Source organism: Mesocricetus auratus, unplaced genomic scaffold (assembly GCF_017639785.1).
Source record: "Mesocricetus auratus isolate SY011 unplaced genomic scaffold, BCM_Maur_2.0 Super-Scaffold_100010, whole genome shotgun sequence".
NCBI classification, from domain to species: domain Eukaryota; kingdom Metazoa; phylum Chordata; class Mammalia; order Rodentia; family Cricetidae; genus Mesocricetus; species Mesocricetus auratus.
In genome coordinates this window covers 24749711-24772934 of record NW_024429194.1, presented here as the reverse complement: position 1 = coordinate 24772934, position 23224 = coordinate 24749711, and the positions used below count along the sequence as shown (strand labels likewise).

The 23224-nt window shown below is 38.3% G+C and overlaps 1 protein-coding gene across 12 annotated transcripts in view; it reads right to left on the bottom strand.

Annotated features, from left to right (window-relative positions):
- Positions 1 to 23224, bottom strand: part of Trip12 (thyroid hormone receptor interactor 12) — a 108018-nt gene that overhangs the window by 65209 nt on the left and 19585 nt on the right. For 7 of the 12 annotated variants that reach the window (XM_040753171.1, XM_040753169.1, XM_040753174.1 and 4 more), the window contains exons 2-4: positions 19132 to 19278; positions 3230 to 3355; positions 1152 to 1954 (exon numbers count right to left, since the gene is read on the bottom strand). In XM_040753171.1, coding sequence (XP_040609105.1) covers positions 1152 to 1954; positions 3230 to 3355; positions 19132 to 19229 — 1027 coding nt within the window. In that variant the 5' untranslated portion in view covers positions 19230 to 19278. The remainder of the gene's footprint in view (positions 1 to 1151; positions 1955 to 3229; positions 3356 to 19131; positions 19279 to 23224) is intronic. The other 5 variants (XM_040753178.1, XM_040753179.1, XM_040753180.1 and 2 more) reach the window with 2 other exon arrangements.

The window sequence follows — 23224 nt, the reverse complement described above, 5'->3', positions numbered from 1 at the left end:
GATAGCCTGGCGATGACGGCGCACGCCTTTAATCCAGCACTCGGGAGGCAGAGGCAGGCAGATCTCTGTGAGTTCGAGGCCAGCTTGGTCTACAAACTGAGTTCCAGGACAGCCAGTGCTCCTACAGAGAAAACTGTCTTCAACAACAACAACAACAAAAAAAAAAAAAAAAGAAAAAAGAAAAAAGAAAAAAAAAGACCTTTAATCCAGTTATTAAATATAAAAAGGGCCAGGAGGAGGTAGGTGGCACATGTGCTTTAATCCAAGCACCTGGAAGACAGAGGCAGGTGGACCTCTGAGTTTAAAATCAGTCAGGTCTATAACACAAGCTCCAGGACGGCCTGGGCTACACAGAGAAATGCTACCCCCCTCCCCAATGAAAAGGATGTGGCTCAGTGGTCTCAGTCTCTTTGTCCTTTATTTCCTACAACAGAACAAGGAGGAACAGCTTCAGCATTGCTGTAATCAGCAGTTAGAAAGCCAGTTATCACCTGTTCGTCCCAGTTAGGAGAAAGTCTCCTGAGAAGGGGTGTGGGGTGTATGTCCTGAAGAAGTCTTTTTGGGGAGGGGAGAGGAGGGGAGGGGAGGGGAGGGGAGGGGAGGGGAGGGGAGGGGAGGGGAGGGGAGGGGAGGGGAGGGGAGGGGAGGGGAGGGAGGAAGGGAGGGAAGGGAGGGAAGGGAGGGGAGGTTCACCAATAAGGCTAGTTCAAAAAGGAAAACACTTCTTGCATCTGTTTCTTTGCTTGGCATATTTTTTCAACCCTCTTACACTGACTACCCAGAATTATTATGTGGAATGTATGAAGCAATAATCTTTAAAAGCTCCTTTAAAAAGTCATAAAATGCTGCACTTTTTAAATCTAGTATAGAACACCAACTTTTCCCCCATGCTGACATTAGGAAATGACTGATCAGCAGACACTATAAAGACAAACATACAGACACTAAAATTAGATTGCTTAGCAGTAATAAGACATTCCTTGTCTGTCTCTGCAAATTTAACTTGTATTTCAACTGACATGCACTGCCATATGGAGATAAAATAGTAAATCTAAGAGAGAATAAATAAAACTACTGGAAAGCAAAATCAATCTTGACCAACCAGGAGATGTTCTTTGAGTAAAGAAAGATCATCCCATACATACACTTACTTGCTAACTTGGCCTGTAATCCAGAAGGTCCAGGTTTTGATGTCTCTGACTTAGAAGACCCTGGAAGAGACAGTTTTGTTTTAGGCAGGCTAACTTTAGGGCTGAAACGAGCAGCCCAATCAAATTTTGAAGAGCCACCAGTTTTACTCTGTTCCTTTTCCCTGCTACTTCTTCTTGGACTAGGGCTGGATGCTGAACGGGAACGCCTGGCCTTGTTCTGGTCTTTTCCTTGTTTCACCCTCGCACCAGGTGGTACAGTAGAAGAGGCCGAGGCTACAGCTGAAGATGAGGAGGAAGTAGAGGCAGCAGAAGAAGAATCGGTGATGGTGCTACACCCAGCTTTGGCTGAGGTGGCTGATTTTGAAGCCAGCTTGGTGGGTTTTGCAGATCTCTCTTCGGCACTAGTTGATTCAGACCCAGAACCGCTCTTTACACAAGAACTTTCTGTCCTCTTTCTTTTCTGACTCCGTGAACTACCAGCAGCCACACTCTTTCTGGTGTGAGCCTTGCTTGTTGATGGCAATTGTGCAGATTTCAGCTGTTGCTCCTGGTCTAAATGTCTCTTCTTTGACTTACTATGTGGCTTATTGGTTCCTGAGACAGACTCGATGTGTTGAAATGCTCTGGGCTTTTTCGCAGAGCTAGGAGAACTGGTCCTGTTGTAGTCTGGACTAGCACTGCGTTTCACTCCTCGAGAATTGTCTTTCTTAGGCACCTGCCCCGTTTTCTGCCTTTCAGAAGTATTGCCTCTGTCTGGATCCTCTGGTTGTGGAACTATGACAGCAGATGATGAACTGCAGCTTCTAAGAGGTTAGATAAGAAAAGAAGTTAGTAGTAGCTTATCTTGAGTAAACCTGCCACCTAACACTTAACTCTCCAACTCCCCTAAATCCTTGGACTAAGTACTTGGGAGAGAAAGGAGGCTGGGACAATTCCTGTGACGCCCAATATTTACACTTTCAAATAGTTCAAGGCTGTGATTTTTAAATGTATTTTGCTGGAAAATTAGCATGCTTCATATAGGGGTGGGGAAGGAAGAGGTATTATCTCTCTCATAGCCCAGAATGGTCTATACCTGGTCCTGTCTGTCTCTACACCCATGGACTGAGAATACAGGCTTGTGCCACCATGCCCAGCTCAAAAGAAAGTGCTCTTTGATCCAAAGATCACTGACAGTAACACTCCTAATCAAGAGAATTTATTGTTTTAAGAATGTTTAGTGGTTCATAACCACTAAGTTAGAGTACTGCAGCTCCATTCTAAAATACAAATGTTTTCCCAATGTGTGGAGGAAATAAGCATAAATAATTCATTTTCTGAAAGGTTAGACACCATCTTATAAAACAAAGAATCTTCGTAATAACACCTCTTTGCAAAGTCTACCAATTGGAGATCTAGAGAGATGGCTCACTTAACAGCACTTGCTGCTTTTGCAGAGGACCTCTGTTCAATTCCCAGCACACACACATGGTAGCTCACAACCACCAATCACTCCAGTTCTAGGAGATCTGAAACCCTCTTCTGGCCTTCTCTAGCACCCATATGTAGCAAACATATGTAAAAATTTCTTTAGAAAAACAATATTGACTTGATAACACTGACTTAAAAAAGCTCTGACAACCAGCATTAAAGAAAAAGTTAATTAAATGACACCTTCGAATGCCAACAATGGGGCACAAGCAATTTAAGAGCAGCTACTGCTCTTCCACAGAACTTGAGATCAGTTCCCAACACCCAGACCAGGTGGTTCACAACTACCTGTAACTCCAAACACTAGGGAAATCCAACGCCCTCTTCTGGCCTGAGGGCACTGGCACTCATGTGCACATACCCACACATATACACACATACACAGGGTTTTTTAAATGCCTATCATGGCTTGTTAAGCAAATAAGGAACCTCATCACTCCTTTCAGCCTAAGGTATATACAAGTGATTTCAGAGAGGAATTAAATATATACTCAGGGAAAAAAAGAAACCACGTAGTAACATTTGAGATAATCTTGTAAGCCTTAATATTATGCAATAACTCAAATGCAAGTCTCCCTTGAAATTGTACAAGCAATGTGAAAATTTACCTTTTAGAAAGGTGTCCCCTTGACAGTTCAGAAGTAGTATTAGACTGCACTTTGGGTGCCTTAAAATTAGATTTTCTACTCTCAGGAGGGATATATCCCTTATGTTTTGCCTGCCCTAAATGTGACCTGTCAGCAGAAAATCAAAACAGAAATCTATCAGGACACTGAGATGCAAATACAATATCCAAAGTGAAAATTTTACATTAAAAAAGCCTCCCAAATCATAGTTGACCTATACTTCTTCCAAATATTTATTAAATTATGATCCTATCAAATAATCTGAAAAAAGTAATTGTCTTAGAACCAGCCAACTTTATACCCAAAAGTTAAAATTCCTAAGTATCAGTTATCAAAATGCATAGTTCTTACTTAGCAAGCTTTTAAGATTCCATTACAAAAACAAGTATTCTATCTCCCCTCCCTCCTTCCCTCTGAGGCCCCCACCCACACAGCAAATACACTACATTTAATATCACAGTGTATGCTAATGCCCAGTAGGTTGGCTAAATGACAATATACTACATATTCCATGAACTGAACTCTTGAATATTTTAACGAGGAAGAAATTACAACACTGGTATATTTACTTTGTTATGTTTAACAATATTACATAATGTATTATGTATAAAAACATTATTACACAGTATCCATAAATGTGCAATTTTAAAACTTGAGGGGAAGAAAGGCAATGTGACTATGGCTTTTGAAAGTTTATTATAACTGGGTATGCTAATCAATGGCAAATATGTGCCTAGCTATCATGCACAAGATCTTGGTTTCGATCTCAAGCACAAAGAGTAGGGGAAGAACCTGTTTAAAAAAAAAAAAACCACTTGAAGAAAAAAGGCAATTGTGAGTCACAAAATGATTGTTTCCAAATTATTAAAATTCAGGTAAAGACAGTAAATACAGAACTGAATGTACTCATTTTCGACCTGGTTTTGCATAGAAAAACCAATGTGAACAATGAATAGCAAATAAAACACAAAATCAAGACAGCATTAATAAAGTACACCTGTATGCAAATATACACATACATCATCCTCAAGATAGTAACAATTACCAAAAAACATTAGTTCATGTTCAAAAGACTCCAGTGATATACCTACAATTTATTTATTGACAACAAATTGTAGTATCAATGCCATCATTATTCTAAAAGCAAGTTTAAAGACATTCTGTCAACTGTTTAACTTCAGTCAGGGTCTACATAACATTTATATATATGTAATAAAAAGGGCACATAAACATATCATCTTAATAAAACAATTGGCACCCCATGTTCTTCATAAAAGTATATGCTAGTAAGGAATGAGAGCACAGTGTTATTAATACTGAAGAAGACAGCTACTTTTCTTAAAGTAACTTGACTGAGGTGGGACTTGGTTTAAAACTTAGGTTGACTATGTAGTAGGGTCCTGGGTGTTGGTCTAACTTTGCAAATTGTTCCAAAGTTACTTACAAAGAGGTGTAACATATTTTCAGGAAAAGAGATTTAATAGCCATAGAATATTTATACATTATATCATCTATTTACTGTATTATTTCCACAGTTTTCCTGTACTTTGCTGTATCTGTACTGGAGACTGAATTCAGGGCCTTTGTAAACAAGTGACCCGCTGCTGAGCTGTCAGCAAAAGTTTTGTAATTCAAAACCCATGAATTACTCATTCAAAGCTAAACATCTATCTTTTTGAGAAATAATAATTGAGCCGGGTATGGTGGCACATACCTTTATCACCAGCACTAGGGAGGCAGAGGCAGGCAAAACTATGGGAGCTTGAGGCCAGCCTGGTTTATACAGCTAGTTCTAAAACAGCCAGAAATCCTGTCTCAAAAAACCAATGTCAACCTCTGGCTTCCACAAGTGCATGCATTGGTTCCTTTACACTCTATACTAACACATACACCACAAAGTAAATACATTAATTATAAATAAGGTGTTACATATCCCAATAAGTCACAATACAAAAACATTAATTCTTTATCATCAAAAATTAATCTGCTATAAAAGCAGAACTATTCGAGGCCAGGCTGGACTGATAGCCTCCAAAACAATGCAGAGAAAACCCTGTCTCGTAAAACCAAAAAAAAAAAAAAAAAAAAGAACTATTCTTTCAATAAAATTGTTCTTTCGTTTTTATTAAAATTAAAGCCCATTAAAATTTTATTTGCAGTGCTAAACTTAGAATGCATTTATCATGACCATACTAAAACCAGCCCAGCACTCAGAGGCAAAGGAAGGTGGTTCTCTCAGTTTGAGGTCATCCTAGTCTACAGAGAAAGGAAGGAAAAAAAAAAAAAAACACCACACCAAAATTCACAAAACTGGCTTAAACTAACAACAATGTGATCTTTTCAAAGTCGTTTAGCGATATCTATTCTCACTGAGTAGTGACTCATATTTTTAAAAACTGTTGTACAGGGCTACCAAGATGGTTCAGCAGATAAAGTCAATTGTTACTAATTATAACAACCTGTGTTCTATCCCCAGGAGTTGTCATCAAACCTCAACACATACACTGTACAAACTGTATAATAAATAAAAATTAAATTTTAAATAAGTAAATTTAAATAAAAATTGTTTTAAATCATTGTGCAATTGCATGAAAACACTAGTCATCTTCCCTATTTGTTTTAGAAAGAGGGTGATAGCTCTTCTTTATTTAAATGACAGGAATATTTTCAGTTTTGTAGGACTTGAGGTGTAACTTAGTGGTCATGCCTAAGTGGGTTTGATTCGTAGCACCACAACAGCATAGAACGGATTATAACCATCATACAGGTAGGGTCTTCCCTTCTGATCTTGTAAACATGGGGCAAATATATATATATTTATATATATTTGAGCTTCCTATGGTTCTGACTGTGTAAAGTTCAGTGATGCTTGGAACTAAATTTTTATTATATCTTCACATATTACCAATTATTTTCTCTCTCTTTAATCAAAACAAATTTTTATTGTATTTTCATATATTACCAATTGTTTTCTCTCTCTTTACTCAAAACATCTTTCACCACTTGATTTTATGTAGTAATGTTGAGGAAACTGCCTATTAACCAACAATTCTTCCACATTATACTGACACCAATATTAAGTATATAGTTAGGGAGGGGAGGAAAAAGACTATAAAGCCCAACGTAGTAGTGCATGCCTCAGGACCTGAGGCAGAGAAACACAAAGCAAGCCTAGCCTCCTTAGTCAGAGTTTGTGACAAAAAAGCAACAAAAATTAAAATTATAAAAGAGGAAGACTATATACAATCAACTCTGGTTATATACTTCCAAGATTATCTTAAAAGCAAGTCTCAAACATCTCTTACCTTTTAGGATATTGAATATTTACTGTAACTTCTAGTCAGAACTTTGTCAGATAAAGGATTAACTATAATCTGTAGAGTTTGGGAATTAAATCAGTGATAAAATATACAACTTAGTGCATATACAATATGCACAAGGTCCTGGGTTCAATCCCCAGTTCCAAAACAGAACTCCCACCACACCCAAACCCACACAAATTCATAGCTGAAAGATTACAAAGAGATCTAAACAAGTATATTGCACTTAATGGTAGAAAAATGAAGTGACTAGTTAATAACAATGTATTTTCTCTGTTGTATACATTTTTAAATGTTTGAATTCATTCAGATGTGGTGACACAGATCTATAATCCCCAGCACTGAGAGCATAATTTGATGCTACCCTGGGCTATACAGAGAAAAACATTCCCTCCCCCCTCTACTTGGCATATACACACGCACAGTCCACACTGTCAAGTATATAAGTGTATTGGAGAATTCATTACATCTTCCAATTTATGTGTATAAAAACAGAAACATGTATATTAATATATAATTAATTTTGTCTTCCAAAAAATTAAGTTTTTTATTTGAAACACATCTTAAGGATTTCAAGGACAATTTCAACTACATAATGATTTTGAAACCAACTTGGGCTACATAAGACCCTGTCTCAAAAAATATGGTTAGGAGGAAAGGATGAAGAACAGATTGAGGAGATGGCTCCACAGAAATGTGTCTGTTGTAAAGGATTAAGACCTGAACTCAGATTCTCAGCACCCACATACAAAGCTGGGCCCCAGCAGCACTGAATGTAGTTTCAGTGATTAGTAGATGGACACAGGCAAATCCCTGGAACTCCCTGGTGAGTTAAATTAACAAAATTGGTGACTGCTAGTATTAGTGAGAAATCTGCCTCAAAAACAAGGTGGATATCAAATGAAAAAGACATCTAGTATGATACCTGGTATACCCCTATGCAAGCAAGCATACATACAGAGCCAAGTAGACAACATACAACCAAATGTGTACACATATCAAGCAAACCAAAGCAAACAAAGAAGAAATAAATGCTTTCTAGACAGTAGTGATACTGCCCCTAGAGATATACTCTGGATAATAGTAATGCTTTTGTCATCTCACAGGTATAGGCTAGAAGGAGAAGTTAGTATATAATACAGAATTCAGTGTTGTGGGGCTGAGTGTGGTCAACAATGGCGTGCTTGCCAAGTATATGAAGACCACAGTTTCCATCCACAGCACTTCAAAACTATAAAAACTAAGAGCTGCCGGCATTGGTGGCGCACACCTTTAATCCCAGCACTCAGGAGGCAGAGGCAGGAGGATCTCTGTCAGTTTGAGACCAGTCTGGTCTACAAAAGATCTAGTTCCAGGACAGAGTCCAAAACAATACAGAGAAACCCAGTCTCAAAAAAAAAAAAAAAAAGAAAAAAGAAAAAAGAAAAAAGAGCTATCCCGTAATCAGTAGGCTGTAAATAGTCTCACTAGTAAATATATGAAGATATAATAATTCGATAAAGGAAAGAAAAAAAGCACCGTGAAGATGTAGCAGTCAGATACATGGAAAACATACTTTTAATTTCTTAGTTCATATTTGTTTTACAGTTTTATACAAGTTGTAAATTTCCAGAAATGCAATGGGAGCTTATTTTGAGTCTGCTAAAACCCTACTTAAGGCACTGAAATATACTTGAGTCTCCAACACATGAATAAATTAAGCATATTAAATGTTACTTGGCAATTGTTAATATACTAAAGGAGCTGGACATGGTGGTGCATGCCTTTAATTCTAGCACTCAGAAGTAGGTGAACCTATGAGTAAGAAACCAGTTAAGGCTACACAGTGAGACCCTGTACAAAAAAGAGGGGGAGGGGGTACCAAAGCATAATGAAGACAGATCCTATAATATGCATTAATTATTAGTGACAGGGAAACCTCTATCTGGTAGGGTTGAGAATTACTGTACTAACTTATATTGGGTTTACTCACTACAACTTTATGTGCAATTCATGACAGGACAAATATAGAAATAATTAGTCTTTGTCCTCAAAGAAGTCTATCTCATAATACAAAGTAATCCATCTACTAGGTGTTCTACTGAAGTTTCCACAAATACAAGAAAATACAGGCTTTTCAGAATATCCAGCTTGAAATCTGCCTTTAAAAATTGAACAGCAATAAAAAGAGCATTACAAAACTTCACATGCTTCTGAGCAAAACAAGCAAACAAACAAAAAACAAAAAAGAAGTTGGAACCTGTTGGATGGTTGGTAGCTCACGCCTTTAATCCCAGCACTGAAGAGGTGGACAGTATGGTCTACAGAGTTCCTGGACAGAAAGGACTATTACACAGAGAAACTCAGTCTCGTCGGGAAGAGTTGTAACCTTATAGTTCAACTTAGTTTCACTCCTGTATCTTTAAAATGGTTTATTTTAATGCGTATTAGTGTTTTGCCTTTATGTATGTCTGTGCGAGGATGTCATATTACTTGGAGCTAGATTACAGACAGTTGTAAACTGTGGGTGCTAGGAATTGAATGAACCCAAGACTTCTGGAAGAGCAGTCAGTGCTCTTAACCACTGAGACAGTCACTGCATTAGAGCTCAACACCTCATGAATTACAATGACCGTTATAAAACCTGAGTTTTTACAATGACAAATACATTCTCTTACCTAATCCTAATCTTGAAATGACACCAAGAAAGCCATGGTTCCATTTTTTTAGGTTAAGAAGAGGAAGCCTACCACCCACAGCTCCCTGATGAGATAGATGAAACTGTGCCCAATTACTCAACTCCCAAAATTTTAAAATGAAACACTGATCAAAATGAAAGGCTGACTCTTAAATTGTTCATAAAAATTCCAGTACTTGGTCCCTAATTGTACATTAAAAAGGAGATGCTATGTAAGAAAAAATAAAAGAAATACCAATTCAGTCACACTGAACCTTCACTAGGCAAGAATTCTGAGAATGGATCATATTAATGAGCAGGGCGGGCAGTACTGCCACATGCCTTTAATTCCAGCAGTTGGGAGGCAAACGCAGGCAATCTCTGATTTGAGACCAGGGAGGTCTACACAGTGAGTTCCAGGACAGCTAGGCTAGGGCCTGTCTAGGGGGAAGACCTCCCACCAAAAAAAAAAAAAAAAGATAAGAACTGGTCTGAGCACTTTTAAAGGTTTCTCAATAAGTAAATGATATGGCTTTTGAACTCAATTTTACCAAGAAACATATTTAGCCAAGAACATTTACAAATATGTAGGTACTATTTTGCATGTCCAATAAAAACCTTATAAAAGTACTATTAAGAATTAAATGTAGTTCCAGGACAGGCTCCAAAGCTACACAGAGAAACCCTGCCTGAAAAACAAACAAACAAACAGAAAAAAAAAAGAATTAACTGAGTGAAGCTGGAAAAATGTCTCAGCACTTAAGAGCACTAGCTGCGTGCTGGGTGATGGGGGCAAATACCTTTGATTCAAGCACATGGGAGGAGGCAGAGGCAGCTGGATGTCTGAGTTCAAGGCCAACCTGGCCTTCTACTCTTCCAGAAGACCTAGGCTCAACTCCCAGCACCAGCATGGTAGCTCCCAGCTGTCTGTAACTCCAGTTCCAGGGGATCCAACACCCTCACAGATATACATGCGGGGACAACACCAATGCCAATAAAAATATTTTAAAGAATCAAATGTTTTTTAGTTAAGAACACTGGTCAAAACACTGGGTTCAATATCCAGCACAAAAGAATGGAATGGAATGGAAAAGTGATTGTCAAGTATTTGCAGTTACCAACTGGAGAATGGTGGCGTACATCTTTAATCCCAGCACTCAGGAGGCAGAGGCAGGTGGATCTCTGTGAGTTCAAGGCCAGCCTGGTCTACAGAGCAATTGCCAGGATAGGCTCAAGCTACACAGAGAAACCCTGTCTCAAAAAAAAAAAAAAGGAAAGCACTTAAAATATCCTCATAAAATTCCTTTCCCCCCAAACAAGACGAAGTTCTGTCTTCAATCTATGAGCAAAACACAAAAGATGACTCAATGATCAAAAGACTCACTCCTTCCTAGCATCTATGTGTGGCAGATCACAACCACAGACATTTCTAGCACCAAGAGATCTGATTGATACACATCTTATGCTCTCACTGGATACAGTTCACACACACACACACACACACACACACACACACACACACACACACCTCTCTCTCTCTCTCTCTCTCTCTCTCTCTCTCGATACAGTCAGCACACACATACAGACTGAAAGAAAATCTTTTAGGAAAAAAAAAGAATGTAAAGCTGAAAAAATAAGTAGGAGAATCAAAATGCCATATTATACTGATAAACCAAGAAGTCACCATTTGCTGCAGAAGTGGAACTTGTCAATACCTCAAGACTCATAGACTCTAATAGCTCTGTTTTTCTATCTGCCCATTTTCCTACACCAGGTGGCAACTTTACAATAACACCTTCATACTTTTGCCATCAAAAAAAAAAAAAAGATACACAAGCAGAAATGGCTAGGTAATGAGTCCGCATACAAATCCTGGTGATCCCCAACTTTTACTGTAATAAATGTGTTAGGAAAAGTTCAATGTGCTCTGAAGTTTCCACAAGATTTGTCACTGGAGGAGAGAACATACTACATTAAAATGGAAAACGGTCCGGAAAGATGACTCAGTGAGTAAAATCATCTGTCCCAAAAATCTGACAATCTTGAGTTTGAAATCCACATGGAAGGGAAAGCCAACTTCAGAAAGTTGTCCTCTGATATACAAGACACACAGAGAAATGTGTATTTTTAAAGGAATGATTATTTCACATAATGGGAAAGTATAGTGACATTTAAATGAAGCAATTATATTGGCAGGAAAAATAAGCAAAGCATATTCACAGTTAGTGAAGATTAACAAAATATTATAGCACAATATCCTATTGTTGATGTTTTACACTTTTGGCTTTTTGAGGGTCCTGTCACCCAGCTCCCCAAATAAATAACACTCAGAGAATTGGTTGGCTTTGCTTGTTTCTTACCAGCTTTCCTTAAATTATTAATTTTTTTTGCTTCTGGGCTTTTCCCTTTTCTTATTTCGATGCATCTTTCTTTCCTTCTGATTCCATGGCTAGCTGAGTGGCTCCTGACACCCTCCTGTCCTTGTTCTCTTTTCTTTCTCAGTTCTTCTATTTATACTCTCTGCCTGCCAGCTCCACCTATCCTTGCCACTGTTTAGCCATTCAGCTCTTTATTGGGACCACAAGGTGTTTTAGACAGGCACAGTAATATAGATTCACAGAGTTAAACAAATACAGCATAAACAAGTTACACACCTTAACATATTCTTCCATAATATTCTTTTACAAAAAAAAAAAGACTCAGACACAAAGCTATGCTAACGCCTTTATTCAAGCCTTTATTCAAATCATTGTTTTATAAAGACTAAAGATCTTCTATAAATTCTTAATACCTATAAAGTTTTAGGACTTACAGAGCTAGATTTCCTACTGAGTGTATCTCACTTATTTACTGTGTAAATCCTATCTGCCAAATACTTGAGTACGACTGCCATGGAAAAGGAATCATGTGGTACTCGAGACAGAAGAAGAGAGAAAAAAAGTCAGCTCTGGACTAACTTCCACCACCACAGATCCTTCTGGGGGGGGGGGGGGAGCTGGGGGAGAAAGATCGTCCCCCTTCCTAGATGTGCCTGCACATCTTGATTATTATCCCTTCAGGGTCAGGGATGTCACTCAGTGGTACAGACATTACCTACTACCCTAGGTTCAATACCTAATACCACAAAATAAAAATAAGTTTTCAGTTCTACAAAGTTCTAAAAACACAGAACAAGCAATATCACTGTCCACTGCAATAATCTGACCATCAAAAAGAAAAGCTAAATTCAGTCCAGTGTATGATTATCAGTAAACAAATACAGATTGCAAAGATGAGAGCAAATGTTTGAGGGTTAAAAATAACAAGACAGGAGGGTACTGGATACATGGATATAAACAGCTATAACTGCATTCCAAAGACAAAAGCAAATGTAAGCCAAAAGGTGAGACTATTTCCTTCTATATAAAATGATTTTTTAAATCTTTGCTTAAAACTTTTTCACTCATTTGTATATGTGCATGCAGGCATGTGTGACACAACCTGGAGATCAGAGGACAACATTTGGGAATCAGTTCCATTCTTTCCACCATGGAAAGTCCAGTAATAGAGCAAGTTCGTCATATGTGCCAGTAAATACCTTTCTTCCTAAGCCAACTTGCCAGGCTTTAAAAATCGTTAAAAGTGTTAATAAAAAGCTACAGTCTGGTAACTATATCAAGCATCAGGTAACTATTAAAACTTTGCAAAGCCATACGTTCTTTTGCCGGGCACTGGTTTAATCCTAGGACTTGGGAGGCAGAAGCAGGTGGATCTAAGTTCCAGTTCAGCCTGGTCTACAGAGCGAGTTCCAGGACAACCTCCAAAGCAATACAGAAAAACCCTATCTTCAGGGAAAAAATAAATAAATAAGCCAAAAAAAACTTACAGGACCAATTTCTGAACAAGGGTAGATTTAAGCACTATAAAAAATCATGCCACAAGAGAACTCAGAAGGAAAAGCTATTCTTGATTTACGGAAAAGACATAGAAATGGACTTAATTTTGATGACTTCCATACACTAAAACAAGAAAAATGTCTGTCAAGGTCAGTGAGCTACTAACCTTCCATGAAGAGCTACAATTAGCTACAATTATATAACAAAGTATCTTTGAAATTAAGACAAAGGCCATCAAACAAACAACTACATAAAGCCAGCTAATATATACCAAGATGCTCAATTCACAGCAATCAAAAAGGCTAACTTTTACCAATGGTATCTTTTTTTTTCTGCACACTTTTTAAAAAACTGCTTGGAGCCAGAATGTGGTGGCGAATTCTTTTAGTCCCAACACTTGGGAGGCAGAGGCAAGCAGGTCTCTGTGAGTTGGAAGTCAGTCTGGTCTACAGAGTGAATTCCAGGACAAGCTCCAAAGAGAAACCCTGTCTTAAAAGACAAACAAAAAACTGCTTGGGGATAGAGTTGTTGCTAAATTGTCAGAATGCTTTCCCAGCATACCCAAGGCTCTGGGTTCAATCCCCAGCACTGCATCATCAGATACTCAACTAATCAATACCAAGGACCCTCAAATTAAATGAATAAGACTATGCTCTATTAACTAGCATTTTGATAAATGGGTGCATACAAAGCAGTAAAATTATAATATACACCAATCTTTTTGAAAAAATTGGCAATTTGATAACCTGTTATGGTCATCAAAATATTCATACTTACTCGTTTATAAATTCATTTTCAGAAATTAATACAAACAGAACCTCACTCAAATGTAATAGGCACATCCATTCTTCCATAGAAAAATTAAATAAAAAACCTTCAGGAGGTGAGAAGGGACACTAGAATCTACAATCGTGGAATTTCAAACCAGAAAAATTATGTAGGCATTTCAAATTCTCGTGTGGAAGAGTACACAGAATTCTATTATTCCTATTAACCAACTTTATGCTGAATGCAGATTTTTAAAAAAGTCAATCATAAAAACACAGAACAGAACTACATACCGTGGTTATCTGATGATAAAACTAAAATGATCTTACTTTCCTGTAGCTCCCCATTATGTAGTCTCTATACATACTTTTACAGTAAAAACAATACAGAGGAAATTAGCACTGATACAATATTAAACAAAATTTAATTTAATCCCACCACTGCCCATTGAGAAAACAAGTGAAAGCACACAGTGAAATTAAAATGATACTGCATGGCCAAGAGGGAAGGGATAGCCTACAAATACCTGTGCTAGAAGTGGAATATGCTAGAAGTATCCCTGAGAGCAAGCCAACAGAGAAGCAGTGGAAGGAAGTTTTTTCCTAAGGAAGAAAAAGAGAACAGAAAAGAGAGGAACAGATCAGCTATCATCCAAAAACTCAGAGGAAAGAGAAAAAGAAAAATAATAGGAGTAAGATGTCTAGCTCATTACACACAGCAATGGAAGATGTGAGAAAAGGGAACAAGCAGAAGACTCTTTTATCATAGGAATGAATGCAAATTATTATTCTTTTAAAAAGGTAAAGGGACTGAAGTGCTCTCAGTAAAGAGCACTTGCTTGTTCATGGTAGGGATCTAGGATTTATTTCCCAGCACCTACAAAGAAGAGCACAACTATCTAAATAAAACTCTAGTCCCAGGGGTTCAGACACCCTCTTTTGACCTCTTAGAGAATACATTGTAGCACACAAAAATACATGCTAGCAAAAAACACTCAAGACACAAAATAAAAATGCATGTTTAAAAAAAGAAGCGGTTAAGTTACTAACCAGAGCATGGTGGCACATGCTGGTAATCCCATTATTCAGAGGGTAAGGCAAGGGTATTCAAAATAGGGCTGGCCTGAGCTAAACAGAGAAGCCTTAGCAAGTGAAAAAGCTATATAATAATGAGAGAGAATGAGCTTGAGAGGTATTTTTGATTTGGGAGGACAGGTTAACTGAAAAGAGATTACACAACAGTGGCAGCTTAATCCTGTATGAAAGAAAACAGCAGAGACTGAATTTTAAAAAAAGGCTAAGAGATAGTCAGGTAGTGGAGGCAGGAGGATGTCTGCAAGTTCAAAGCCAGCCTAGTCTACAAAGCCAGTTCCAGGACAGTTAAGAATACACAAAGAAACCCTGTACTAAAGGGAGGGGGGAGAAACCCAAGACCTGAATGGGCTCCACTTTCAGTAACTCACAACCACCTGAAAAACTGCAGCTCTATGGGACCAACATCCTTTTCTGTCCTCCATAAGCCCACGTTCACAAACATGCATACACATAACACAAAAATTCAGCTTAAAACTACAATTGGTCTTTCCAAATTAAACCCAATCCTCTCCCTCACACACACACACAAAAAAAACCACTGGAAAAGTTTTTTTAAAGATAATTGTTAAAACATAGTAGCAAAAGTTTAGGCTTTGATGAAAAAACACTAAAATTTCTTTCCAGCTGAGAACCAGCAAAAGAACCAAGATGAGAAGGGGGAAAGGGGGGAGAGAACCAAGTTCTTTGGGGCCTACAGCTGTTTCTTTGATTATATTTATACACATAAAAATTAGAAAATAATGGGCCAGGCAGTGGTGGTGCACACCTTTAATCCCAGCACTTGAGAGGCAGACACAGGCGAATCTCTTGTGAGTTCCGAGGCCAGCCTGGTCTACAGACAGGCTCCAAAGCTACACAGAGAAACCCTGTCTCCAAAAAAAAAGAAAACCCTAGAATATAAATCACTATACACTACACAGTTGAACACAGATGTATCTCTAACAAGATGTAATAATATAAGAAATGATAAATATGATGCTGAGTTTAGATAAGTAAGACCTCTTGTTTATTACTCTGTGAAGAGACTTTTCTTTGGAAATAGAATGTCATGAACTTGTTATGCAGTAGAAGATGATGATCCTGAACTTCCAATCCAGTTCACACAGAGTTGAGGATCCAACCCAAGGCTTTTTGCATGTTGGACAAGCACTATACATGCAGTTCTGGAATAAAACAAAATTTGCCAAGTATCTTTTTAGAACACAAGTTAAAGGTTGAAAAGTGTGAGAGCATCAGCAGGAAAGAAGGCTTGGTCATTAGAAACAATGGCTGTGTCTCCAGACAAACAAGCACCCAACAGTGAATCACAACCATCTGCAACTACCACCAGTTCCAAGTACCTGACGCCTCCCTCCCCTCCTCTTCTGGCCTTCACAGGAATCAGGCATGCATGTGGTAGACAACAACACATGCAGGTAAAAGATCCATAGAAGTAATTTCTTTAAACTTTTAAAAGAAAATTATGAAAACTAAACTTTACAGAAGTGAAGGAAGGCAAAGCTACAAATTTTTTGTTCTTTTCCTTCAAAAGGAAGCACAGAACTGCCTTACAACCGGAGGAGAGTTCAAAGCATTTGCTGCTCTTGAGAAGAGTATTAAGATAAAGTGATGATTTCAACCGGAGGAGAGTTCAAAGCATTTGCTGCTCTTGAGAAGAGTATTAAGATAAAGTGATGATTTCAACCGTGTACATCACAAGATTCACAAACACTTACAAATTCAACATCCTCTTCTAAATAAATAGAAAGTGTTACCTTAAAGACACATTGGGAGCAGGGTGTTAGTGGTGCACGCCTCTAATCCTAATCCCAGCACTAGGGAGACAGAGGCAGGCAAATCTCTGCCTGATCTACAGAATGAGTTCCAGGACAGGTTCCAAAGCTACGGAAATCCTTTCTCGGGGGGGAAAAAAAAAAAAAAAAAAAAAGACTACATGGGGGCCCAGGGAGATGTTGTTGTCAGGTAAAGGTACTTGACACACAACAGTCTAGCAACTTGAGTTTGATTCCTATGATGTGTGTGAAGGTGGAAGAAGTGATTTATTTCACAAAGTTGTCCTCTCATTTTTATACACACCATAACACGATGAACACCCATACTCATAGATCATTCACGTAATAATGAACCATTTTCTTAATGTTTTATTAGAAATGTACCATTCCACAATCTAGTGGAATTACTATTATTGCATCCTTATAAAATTATTTAAACCAATACAACTCTAATCACAAAAATTAATGACTTCCGTTTGTTTCTCATTTTGGGGAGGATATGAGTGAGACGAAGTCTAGCTTTATACCCCAAGCTGCCCCTGAACTTGCTGTGCAACCTAAGATGAGTCTTCCTTGCCTCCCCTCCAGAGTACTGAGAATACAGAACTAAGTCTAAAACAGCGCACTTGTAAACACATCACCCACTGTAAGAAACTGCTTAAATTCTATAGATGTACCTACCACACAAATGGATAAAATATTGCTATGGATAATAGAGGCAATGCTCTTGTATGGCTCAAAATGTTGACAGTTCATGCATGAAAATGTACAGTTTCAGTTGTTTGAAAGATCTAACCAGGCTGGTCTCGAACTCACAAAGATCCTCCTGCCTCTGCCTCCCAAGTGCTGGGATTAAAGGCGTGCGCCACCACCGCAGCCCGGCCTCAAAAGATCTAACTTATGTGAATATATAAGCACATGTACTTGGCAGTTTTAAAAAGACTGACAACACGCCAAGGTCAATAGAAACATTTTAAGTGGACTGTGGAATTAATACATTTTTATTTTACTTTTGTATATTCCCTGTTCTGATCATAATTATACCTATTTATATCTCAAAACTGGGCATGGGAACCTTTATGTTTTGTTACTATCTAAATCATGGTGGTGTTGAATGCTGAAGACTTTGAAATTTTCCATTTTTAACAGCATGTGAAATGAGCGGGGTACAGTTGATAGCACGCCTTTAATCCCAATGCTAGGGAGGCAGAAGCAGGCAGAGCTCTGAGTTTAAGGCCAGCCTGGTCTATAGAGTGAGTTCCAAGATAACCAGAACTATACAGAGAAACCCCGTCTAGAGAAAAAAAATCAATGTGAATGACACAAATGTTAGGAATAAACTCTCAAATAATAATGCTATTCAAATTAATGAAAAGTGCTATTTTTAACCATCAGCATAAATGTTAAGTATAACTCTATTATACTAAATGTAAAAAAAACAAAGTACAATTCTCTAAGTGTGACACTAACTTTGCACATTATATTATTTAAGATAACCAGGAACTCCAAGAAACAGATAGACCCACTTGAGAGGACTACGGAACTAAGATTCTCTTGCAACCCTTACCCAAAGACTTGCAACTTCTACAACAGAGGTAGAACTCACACACTAAGTTGTCCAAAGTCCATACCCATAACTATTTACAGTCAACACAGCAAATCATACTTGATTATTTACATCTGACATTTCAGTTTCTTTTTAATGATTTAACAATATAAACATGACTATCTCAAATTGTTAATTTAAGTAATCATTCTAGAAATAACTAGAATTCACCGACATCACTAGAGTACAGAACTATGCTTGACAAGTAGAGTTCTGGGTACTTAAACAGGGCGTCCATCCCTAAATCAGACCTATAATTTTACTTTCAAGAAATGTATCTTACTCTTCATACTACTATATATAAAACCATTCTGACAAAAAGACCAACAGCAGACAACAAAATCAGAGAGCTGCTATTCTAGCAAAACATTTCAACCTCATAGTTCAGACACTATTCATATGGAGTCTACAGGTAAGACTGACTGGTTTACACCCCACCCACCCTCCAGCTGGTGTCAAAACCTAAATGAAACTGCCTTTCAGTAAAATCATTCGGTCTTAAGGAAAGTACCACAAATGGCTAAAAGACATGTTGCAACATGTGTCAGGCAAATACAAAGGACAAACAAAACATGATACGCCTTATGATAACAACCTTAAATCATTGCTTCATATTAGTGGCTGGGAACTAATTTTAGAGGAGACTAACTTACTTGGAGAAAGACTGAGAAATCACTTTAAATTACAATTTTGTAATTTTGAAATGACCTATGTGCGATGTTTTGGTCCAATGAGGATGCTTTTGTTTGTTTTTTATTCCCAACTCCTTTTCAGATTCCCATGAAATACATACCTTCCTCCTATTGAGTCGTCTTGTGGTTGGGCCCCGGCAGTGTTCCTCTGTGAACGTCGCAGTGACCCCCCTGGATTGTTATTAGGCCGGTTGGACATTGGCACCTCTCTCTTGAAGGGACATACCCTTTCTAGACACTACCATTCACTGAAAGATAGAGGAAAAATGTCTAATTAGATACACACAGTACAATAGAGAAGAAATGTAGCGCGCCAAGCTGTACTACCTTATTACACTGTGTAACTTGACTAGAGTGTGCTATAAAAGGTCAGAAATTTGGGGGTGGAGTGATGGCTTCGTGGTTAAGAGCATTTGCTGCTTGCTCATCTAACGGACTTGAGTTTGTTTCCAGTACCCACAAGTAAGCAACTCACAATCACTTGGACCTCCAGCTCAGTGAATCCAATGCCCTCTTTTAGCTTCCTTAGGTACAAGCATACACAATGAATAAAAACTTAAGAGCCAGCAAAATGGCTCACCAGGTCAATGTACTTGATGCCAAGCCTAGGTTTGATCCCTGGGACCCACCATGCTGGAAGAAGAGAACTAATCAGTATGTACTCTCAACTCATATGCATTCATGGACACACACGAACTTTAAAAATAAAATAAAAAAAAATAGGTGGGCATTGGTGGCACACGCTTTTAATCCCAGTGCTCAGGAGGCAGAGGCAGGCAGATTTCTTGTGAGTTGAAGACCAGCCTAGTCTATAAGAGCTAGATCCAGGACAGCCTACAATATATACAAGAGCTACCCCTAATATAAACCATGGACTTTGGAAAATAATGTACTAAAATCAGGGCAGCTTGTGGGACTATGTTTCTGTGAAAGTAAGACTATAGTAGAAAACTTCTGTACCTTTAATTTTTCTATTAACCAAATTTGCTATGAAATTAAAATTTTTTAAGACTTCATTATTTTATGTGTATGATTATTTTCCCTGTGTGGGTGGTCATGTACCATGTCAGTGCCTAGTATTCAGAAAAAAAAATGATAGATAAGGATGCTGAACCACCTAGAACTAAAGTTACAAATGGTTAGGAGCCACCATGTGAGTTTTGGGAATTGAACCCACAACAAGTTACTCTTAACTCTCTGTGAGTTCGAGGCCAGCCTGGTCTACAAAGTGAGTTCCAGGACAGCCTCCAAAGCCACAGAGAAACCCTGTCTCGAAAAACCAAAAAAAAAAAAAAAAGAAAAACGAAAAAGTGAAATAGACACAGAAAAGATAACAGGTAAGAGTATCTGAAATACTAGTTTCAGTTAACTTCCTAGCCTGTTGATACCATCCTCCAATTTTCACTAATCACACAGATAACCACAATCAGGAAATAACTCTAGTAAATTCATTCTCCCCACTCTCACAGCATTTGTAAGCCTTTATATTTTGTGTCTCTATAGAAAAACAGATACTCTCATAAATCTGACTCAGCATCTCTTCCAAGAACAGGGACAAATGAAACTATTAAGCCACAGTGTACAGGATAGCAATGTACACATTTTCTATCCTACTTCTTATTATCTAACCCTAACAATCCCAGATTATTAAGAACAAGTATTTCTCACTTAACAGATGATAGCTCATTCACATTCAAGTATCTACAATTAAAGTTAGGTTGGAAGGCGAGCGTCTTAACTCCAGGACCACTGTTAACTTGACTTCCTCTTTTGTTTTGAAACACCACCTCACACTGTAGCCTATGGAAGCCCTGAACCCTTAGCTATCCTGTTTCAGCCTACTTGGTGTTGGAATTACAGGTGTAATTATCACCATTCCTGCTTACACTGATCTTTACATCAAGAGTCTTTGTTCAAATTCATCCTGGAGACTTCCCTTGTTCAATGCCACATACAGTCATATGTGAGAAGTAATACATACCCTAGTACAAAATTAAGACTTTCTAAAGTTCCAGGCCAGCCTTAGCTAGAAGATCCTGCCCACCCACCTTCCCCTCATCAACCCTCTCAAAAATATAATGTATTAGCATTCTCTTTTCTCACTATTTAGCAAATTAAGAATGTTGTGAAACTTGAAAGATAAGGCTGAACAAACCAGTAGTACTAAAATCCCTAAGATCAAACACTTCTCTACAATAAATAGAAAAATGGTTCTATATAACAAGCAGAGACAGAAACAAAAGTAACTTCCACAGCTTGAAAATATAAAATTAAAAAAACAAGTCAGGTTTTGATGCACACCTTCAATCACAGCACTCAAGAAAGGCAGATCTATAAATCCAAGGCCAGCCTGGTCCACAGATTAAGTTCCAGACCAGTCAGGGCTACACAGTGTGGTCTTGTTTCAACCCCCATCATCCCCCTCCCCACATACATACACACACCAACAACAACAAATGCTGTTATGGATTTAGGGAAAAAGGAAATACTTTAGAGGAATGTAAATTGTATAGCCATCATGGAAGCTCCTCAAAGAACTAAAAACAGAATCATCTTGTCAATTCTTACTGGACAGAATGGCCTTGGCAGTTAGTTATTCTGCCGTTTCTTAGCTTTGTTGGTGTTCGGTATACTCAGATGATCCTAACCTAGGTTTGGGGGGAAACTCCTAAATCTTCCAATGTGCATCCATTTACTGGCCAAGTAAATGGCTGTCATCTGAACTAGCTGTCCTGCTCGAGTATATAACCATAAGGGTTTTAAGTCAGCATACCACAAAAATACTTACACATCCATTTTTACTGCTGTACTATTCCCAATAGCCAGGGAATACAGCCACTCTGGGTGTGTCCATTACAGTGAACAATGTACCATACAATATGGTAAACAAGTCAAATGAACTCAGAATCACCCAGCCTCTGTATCCCAAATGTTGGAATTTTCCATACCATCCAGTCAAAACAACAGCTTCTGATTTTTTGCTTTGTTTTGTTTTTCGAGACAGGATTTCTCTATATTGTTTTGGAGGTTGCCCTGGAACTCCTTCTGTAGACCAGGCTGACCTCGAACTCAGAGATGCACCTGCCTCTGCCTCCCCTGTGCTTGGATTAGGATTAAAGGTGTGTGCCACCAACGCCGGCTTAATAAATCAATTTTTAAAAGTGAACATTTTATTTTGTAACTGTTTCTGCTTTCCAAAGTATGCCACTGCATCAGACAGAAAAATCTTAGATTTTTTTTTTTTTTTTTTTTGGTTTTTCGAGACAGGGTTTCTCTGTGGCTTTGGAGGCTGTCCTGGAACTAGCTCTTGTAGACCAGGCTGGCCTGGAACTCACAGAGATCCGCCTGCCTCTGCCTCCCGAGTGCTGGGATTAAAGGCGTGTGCCACCAACGCCCGGCAATCTTAGATGTTTTATTCTATTTATGTGGGGAAAGAAGGGGTTTACACATTGGGCCATCTCAACTCATAAAGCTATTTTTAAATCTTCAATTATGTCAACAGATCATAAGCCAAACCATAAGTATTGAGAGGTACCATAAACAAACTGACATTTCATTACTCAAGGAATCAAATTGAGGGCCTCAGGAATTCTAGACAAGCTCAGGACCATAAAACTATGTATCACCAGTTCTAGACTTTTTTTGTTTGAAACAGGGTTTTACTAGCCCAAGTTGGCCTCCATTTTGCTGTCCTTCCTCCACCTCCCAATTACCAGTCTCTCAATTTAACCACTTAACTTTGCTTCTCAAGTCACATACTACAAAAATCACCTTTAAGAATGAAAAATCTGGGCTGGAGAGATGGCTCAGAGGTTAAGAGCACAGACTGCTCTTCCAGAGGTCCTGAGTTCAATTCCCAGCAACCACATGGTGGCTCACAACCATCCATAATGAGATCTGGTGCCCTCTTCATGTACAAGGAGGCAGGATGTTATATCCCTAATAAATAAACCTTTAAAAAAAAAAAAAGAATGAAAAAAATCGATGCTGGTGTTAGTGGCACACACCTTTAATCCCAGTGGAAGGCAGAGGCAGGTAGATCTCTGTAAGTTCGAGGCCAGACTGGTATACAGAGAAAGTTCCAGGACAGCCTCCAAAACAATACAGAGAAACCCTGTCTAGAAAAACAAAACAAAAAATGAAAAATCTAGCCAGGCAGTGGTGGTGCATGTAGTCCTTTAATCCTGGTACTCG